This window comes from Melozone crissalis, unplaced genomic scaffold (genome assembly GCF_028551555.1).
Source record: "Melozone crissalis strain CALT ecotype California unplaced genomic scaffold, PUWL_Pcris_2 ptg000537l_1, whole genome shotgun sequence".
NCBI classification, from domain to species: Eukaryota; Metazoa; Chordata; class Aves; order Passeriformes; family Passerellidae; genus Melozone; species Melozone crissalis.
In genome coordinates this window covers 2,450,352-2,457,370 of record NW_026536235.1, presented here as the reverse complement: position 1 = coordinate 2,457,370, position 7,019 = coordinate 2,450,352, and the positions used below count along the sequence as shown (strand labels likewise).

At 48.5% G+C, this 7,019-nt stretch overlaps 1 protein-coding gene across 1 annotated transcript; it reads right to left on the bottom strand.

The window, feature by feature from the left end:
• Nucleotides 1-705: 705 nt before the first annotated feature.
• On the bottom strand, nucleotides 706-6,162 carry LOC128950335 (keratin, type II cytoskeletal 7-like). Its single transcript, XM_054295217.1, has 9 exons — nucleotides 5,707-6,162; nucleotides 4,504-4,718; nucleotides 4,071-4,131; nucleotides 3,353-3,448; nucleotides 2,601-2,765; nucleotides 2,396-2,521; nucleotides 1,931-2,151; nucleotides 1,652-1,680; nucleotides 706-1,181 (listed from the first exon to the last, which is right to left on the bottom strand). Exons 1-9 carry the CDS (start codon nucleotides 6,160-6,162, stop codon nucleotides 706-708), a joined length of 1,845 nt encoding a protein of 614 aa, XP_054151192.1.
• Nucleotides 6,163-7,019: the final 857 nt, after the last annotated feature.

Here is a 7,019-nt window from a genome sequence, read left to right as displayed (position 1 = left end):
ATGGACAATTTATGCACCATTAACTTCCCTTGGCATTCTGGGGGGATGGAAAAGGAAAGGGGGTGATCTGTTCTAAAAATTAGCACTCCTCAAGCCAGCCACCCCAACATGCAGAAGCAAACAAAAGTACTATATGTTCATCCATGAGCAAATTTCACACACACAAAAAAAAAGCTGATGGCTGTGAAGAACCATCAGGTGCTTTGAAAATTGCTTTGTTTCAGATTTAAGCATAAATTTGCAGTGCAGGGTTTTCTTGGACCAAAAAAAGACAGGATAAAAATAGAGGGAGTCTGCTCTTTGCAGCATCTCCTGGGAAGGTTTAAGCAGTTAAATCCTCGCTCTCTTTTCTGAAATGCTTTGGGAGGAGCTGGAAGAAAAAAGAGGGCTCTTGGAGGGGGGAATATTGTTAATTAATCTGCTTGTTATGGGAAAAGACAGAGGGGGAAGCAGTGCAACAAACAAACCCTTAAAGCTGTGACAACCTAAAGTAAGGATTCAGAAATCACACTGTGTTGAGCACCTGCAGGAGAAGTTTCTAGAGGGACCTTTAGGCTTGGAGATTCTGAAAACACAGCTCGGGGGGGATAAATCTGAGGCTAATAAATGTGGGAGTGGGTTTGGTGACAAATGTTGCTGCTAAGGGGCAGAGGAATCACCCTGCATCGTGCTGGCATGGGGCTGGCGCATCTGAGCGCCGCTGACCTATGGGACCACACAGGGGTCTCTGACGACCCCAAAATTCCCCACCACGCCGTTGTTGCACCCCACAACCTCAGTGCTGCTGGACACGACGACGGGGGGCCCCGCCAGCTGCCGGATGACGCAGCCCTGGTTCCCAAAGCTGAGCACTTGTCCAGCCTGGCAGGGCCCCATCCTGGCATTCATGCCCGCGCTGCCAGCGCTGACCACGGTGCGGGCTGGGTACCCTCCGCTGCGGGAGCTGAACCCGCCGGCTTTGCAGCTGACCCCTCCGGCCTGGCAGAACACCTCTGGCATGCACTGCTTGGCCACGGAGCTGAGGACTCTCTTGGGGTGGATGCCGGCGCTGCGGGAGCTGAACCCACCGGTCTGGGAGCTGTGGCGCCCGGCCCGCCTGCCCAGGGAGCCGTAGCCACACACGGCCCCGTTGGCCATCATCCCGCAGTCGTCAGGGATGTTGTAGCCACTGCTGACCACAGCTGCAACAGAGCCCATGGGAGTCAGTTAGGGAGGAAAACTGGACGGCTTCCACAAGGCATGTTGTTTCTTGAGTGACCGAACCAACCAAACCTGATTTCCTCTGGATTTGTCCAATGTGTCTGAGCCCCTGCTCCGTCCTACTCCTCCCCCGTGTCCCAACACATCCCCTCATGCATCCTCCCCCTTCCCATGTTGCTGGTGCTTCCCAGGCTCAGGACATATCCCATGGTCCCCAGGACATCTCCCTGTTGCCTCCAAGGGTAGAAAAGGGTCTTGAGTTTGACCTCCTCCCCTCACTCCAAAAGCTGGGTTTTTTTTAAATTCAGAGGTATTTGAGATCTCTGGGGCTAAACTTTCCAGAACTGGAAAAGGGAGGCAGAGGGACCTGGGGCAGACAGATAATGTTGCTCCCAAAGGTATCTGTCCTAAAACAAGAAACCTTCATGGCTGAAAATGCACAGTTACTTACACACGCTCACAGGGTTCCCCACACATATCCTGTGGGGAGAAAAGAGAAACACACATTACTCACAACTTCCAGCCACAATCCAGACCACTTAGTCCCCTGTTGCAACACGCCTCACTACCCCTGGGACAGGAACTGTTTTTGCTGGCACCCATGTGGCCTTCATGGCCTCCAGGCACCTCTCCAGGTCCAGTTTCTGTGAGCCTGGGGAGACCTTGGAGGTAGAATTCACTTGGGAGCTGCCATAGCCTCAGATACACAGGAGGGAAAAGTGTCACCAACCTGCTCTCTTCACCCTCCAGCAGAGTCTTGTAGGTGGCAATCTCGATGTCCAGGGCCAGCTTGACATTGAGCAGCTCCTGATAGTCCCGCAGCATGCAGGCCAGCTCGTCCTTGGCCTTCTGTAGAGCATTCTGCAGCTCAACGTGCTTTTCTCGAGCATCTTTGAGGGCACAATCCCCACGCTGCTCAACGTCACAAATGGAGGTTTGCAGGCAGGAGACCTGTCAGGGGAGGACAGCAGTGTAGGTGTCTGCGAAACTTCTTATCCTGGTTTTTGGACACTCTGGGTTTGGATAAATCTGCTCTCCCAATTGCAAACAGGGAAAACCCACCAGCATCCCATCCCTCTCCACCCACTTTGCACTTTCCAGTCAGGGCCTAGAGCAGATGTCAAGTCTTCTAAAGATCAATGCATCACCTTGCCCTGTGTCTGAGCTGTCCTACTTCTCTGGAAACATCTCCTACCTGCTTCTTGACGCTCTCCAGCTCACACTGCAGCTTCTGGATCATCCGTGTCAGCTCTGAAATCTCACACTTGTTGCTCTGCAGGTCATGGCAGAATTTCCCTCTCTTATCCTGCAGCTCCTGAAACTGGAACAAAGAAATAGGACAGTTGTCACTTTTGGCCTGTGACATTGCCAGGCACAGACCCAGCTGGCCCCTTACTCACCCTGTTCTGGTAGAAAGCATCGACTTCTTCTTTGCTCTTCTGGGCAATCTCCTGGTACCAGCACTCGACGTTCTTGATGATGCTTTCCATGTCCAGGTCTCGGTTGTTGTCCATCTTGACGATGACCGAGGTGTCGCAGAGCTGGCGATCGACCTGGGCCCTTTCCTGTGGGGTAGGAAGGGCTTTGTCAGCTCTTCTCACCTCTCAGGCTTTGCAGGGAGGGAAGGGCTGGCACATGGAGTGACTGAGGGATAGAACAAGTCAAGAAATGTCCCTCGGGATGGCTCAGCAGAAAATCCTGCGGCAGGATGAGTTGCCACCTGTGACTGCTGACCTACGTGCTGACCTGCAGCAATTCTGTCCACATCAAGGGCGAGAAATAGGAGTGACTTAACCCTTGGTATCCTCTCATCTCCTGCTGCCTGAGTGATTTAATGACAGGACTGAGCTGGGAGTTGCTTCAGCTCTAATCAGGCAGCTGCAATCTGGAGGAACGAGACGGACTCATCTTTTCTCCAGGGTAGAGTTAGGACACAGCCAATTCCTACCTGGAGCTGCATGAAGGAAGGGGGAACCACCCTATCTCCAGCATAATCATGTTAATTTTATATCAACCTTGTACTTCCATGCTTTTAGTTATTCAGGGCTTTGTATGAGACACATCCCAGAGGAGTTTCAAGCTGTAGAAATTTGGAGCATCTGAAGGATAAGACAGGACCACCGAAGTCCCAGGATGTACCAGAGGAACTCACCTCCTCAAACACACATTTCAGCAGCTCCAGCTGCCTCCTTAACAGATCCACCTTCACCTCCAGCTCTTCCTTGTTTAAGAAGATGCAATCTGCATCCTGCAAGAGGAGAGACATACACATTCCAGCCCAAACCTAGCTGTAAATGTTGGAGAAACACACAGAGGCAACACCAACAAGACAGAAATGTGCCTCAACAAGATTTCAAGGGAAAAAAGGCGTGAGAGGGTGAGTCAGGATAACCTGGTGCCTCCTCAAGGAAAACGAAACCATTCCAACATGACTTACAGGAATTAGTTGATTTATCACTTAGGACGCAGCTACAAACCCACAACTGTCTAATGAGTATTTAAACACAATTTTTAATATTCTTCAAATGATTCCTGCTTTTCTGATGTCCAAGAATAAAGGATGTGGAGAGACAGACAGAAATAACCTGGTGTTCTGGTGTGACCTGTCCTTCTCTGTCCCCCTCCCACACTTCAGGAAGGTTTTTGAGGCAACAAAACTGGTGCTGTAGTGCTGTTGATGTAAACTTTGGGGAGACATTATTTTTACTTTCTACTTGCCTCTTTTCCCAACCCTGTACCTCTTTCTAACTCTCTCTCCAACTCATCGTAATACTTTTGTGATTTTTTGTTAATAATTAACTATTTCAGCCAATTTTGCCCCCAAAAAACCTACTACAGGTAAAACTATTCATGTCGTTTGAGCTTCTCACCTTTTTGAGTGCCACAAATTCATTCTCCACAGTTGTGCGCCTGTTGATTTCCTCTTCATACCTGTTGGAAAAGGAGGAAAAAAGGGCTGAGGAACAAAATTGCTCAGACACTCAGACATCAACCATCAGGTATAAATTATAATGACTTCAGGTACAAATGACAATAACCACCAGGTAAAAAAATGACAACTCTCTCTTGCTGGGACTGCCACCAGGCACTGCCAGATCAGTGTCTGGAGACCAACATTAAACCACCTCAAGATCAGAAGCTTCTTCATGAGCAACAACAACATTACCAATGCAAAGAGCTTGCCAGTGAGACAGAAGAATGTGGCACTCCCAGAGGGGACATGCCACAAGTCTAGGAGAAGTTGCCCAAGATGAACCAGAAAAGCAAAATGCCATCAGCTAGAGGAGCTCAGAAGGTCCTTACTTGCACTTGAACTCCTCCACCAGCTGGCTTGTGGCACATTCTTCACTGCCCAATTTCTGCTTTTCACACAGCAAACAGTCCAGGCGCTTTCTCAGGTCACAGATGTAATTCTCGAAGTACAGTTCCAGGTTTTTCCCTTTTTTTGGCAGCACGTATTGCTGCAGGAGGCCCCACTTGGTCTCCAGCACTTTGTTCTGCTGTTCCAGGAATCGAACCTGAAGGCAAAAGATAGCTATTCTTCAAGTAAAGAGGTGAAGGCAGGGACTCAACACCTGTTTAACTCTATGCTCTTAACCACAAGTGCAGGAATGGGATTTTCAGGAAGTGAGAGATGATATGGCACCATGATCTGAAAGTTATCTGCCCTTATTAAGAAATCTTTATGCCACAAGTCTAAATTATTTCAAAATCTGGAATTCAGACATGTAAATTATTTAGAAATCTAAATGTCATGTCTACATTATTTAGAAATCAAAGACTCCCATGTCTACATTATTTAGAAATCCAGGAGCCTGGTGTCTAAATCTGCATTTCTTAACAAGTATTAGGAACAAAACTCCAGGTGGTGCCTCTGATGTATTTTAGGATAAAATCGAGTCCCCAGATAGTGAAACTGCTTTGTCTCTGTTTTTTATACAAAGGGATCCTTGGGTGACAGATCAGATTTCATCTCTAACCTTCACATGTCTGGATCAAGATTAACCACCTTTGCCTTCGGGAAAGTTTTTGGAACTGTCAATTTATTTAAAGTCAAAGAGAGGAGGGAATTATTTGAATTATTTAACACAGGACAGAAGGATGAACTAGTCAAGGCTGTAACTTCCACCTAAGCTGCAGCAAGAAATCCAATTTGAACAAGAGGAAACACCTGCAAGAAAGTCCACTGCAACCATGGCCGTGATTCAAAGGCCATGGAATGCCAGAGCAGGGACAGGGCTGAAATGAACCCCATTAAAAAGATCTCAATCTGGATTAACATGCTCTTAAAATTATTATTAGTTATTAAAAACTGTTAGAATTTTCCTAAAATTTTCTGTGGAAAGCTGGACCCCTACGTGGATCCAGCTCAGGGATTCATGGCAGAGTTGGACTGGGGCTTCAGAGGATGTTGATGGACTCGTGGCACAAGATGGGTTTTGGAGGGGTTCGGTCAGGTTTTGTTTTCCTCAAGGGACAGCAATTCTGGAGCAGGACTGCACTCACCTTGTCGATGAAACAGGCAAACTGCGTGTTGAGGGTCTTGATCTGCTCCTTCTCCTGGCAGCGTATCTCGTGTTCCAGCGGGTCCACCCCGACGCAGAGGGGCTTCAGCAGCCGCTCGTCGATGCAGATGCCCTGGATGCCGTCGGCCTTGCGCTCGGGGTACCCCCGCACGATGCTGTATCCGCGGGGGCCGCACAGGCCAACCCTGCCTCCTGCAGCGTTCCCGTAGCCCATGCCGCCGAAGCCCATCTCCCCAAAGCAGGCGGTGCCGCAGCCCCCGTTGACATAGGAGATCCTCCTGCTGCCGCCCAGGTTGCAGACGCTCCTGCTGCTGTAGGCGCCGCAGCGCACCGGCTGGCTGGCCGACGCCGCGTAGCTGCGGCCGCAGATCTCCGAGGCTGAGCTGAAGCCTCTTCGTCCCAGGACAGATCTCACCGTTGGTGCCTGCCTGCTCATTGTGGCTTATTTGAAGGTTAAATCGCAAAGTTATGGGGCTGTGCTGGTGCAGGATAGGAAGAGGGATCCCACTGGAGAGATGCGAGGATGCTGTCCCTTATATATATTTTGGGAAGCTGGCCTTGATAGGATCAGGACGGTAATTTAAGTACTTAAGGGTTTGGTTTGCCTGGCAGCAATAAATGCTCCTCAAAATGCAAACCAGCCCAGCAAATAGTAACTACTGAGGAAATAAAAAGGAATCTAAAAGTGCTCTGTTTGCAAGTTGCCTTCGAATACATTATGGTTTGAAGTGCTCCCCTAACTTAGTGCTAATTATAGTTTAGGAACATTTTTGAAGAACTCTTTGTGATTTGTTTGCAGTGTGTCGTTTGGGGTTTTGTGTCTCATAGGGCTGTGTGTGATGGGATGTTTTGCGGACTTGCACTTTGTGGGGGTAATTTCACAATTTTGGGTGCGGAAAAGTAACTCAAAGGAAAAATAAAAGAAGAAAGTCAACTGTAGAAGAACAAACACTGTGGAAGTTGTGTCATAATGGATCATTTCTGTATCTGAAACACCAGTAAATTCACTGAGCTTAAGGTCTGGGTTTGTATGCAAGGACTCAAAATATCTCCCAGTTACATGCACAGGATCACAGAATTATGGGAATTCTGAAAATGTGCAGGAGCCTGGGAATGTGCAGCATTTCACAATGACCTTCCCTGAAACACCAGTGAAGCAGATCAGGTTTCACCCAGGATCTGTGACATATTTCTGTTTGCTCACCGATGTATGTTCTGTGCCATCAGTGACCATTTTTCCTAGAATTATGCTGGAAGTTCTTATTTGTGACAGCTAATTCTTTGGCTTTCACT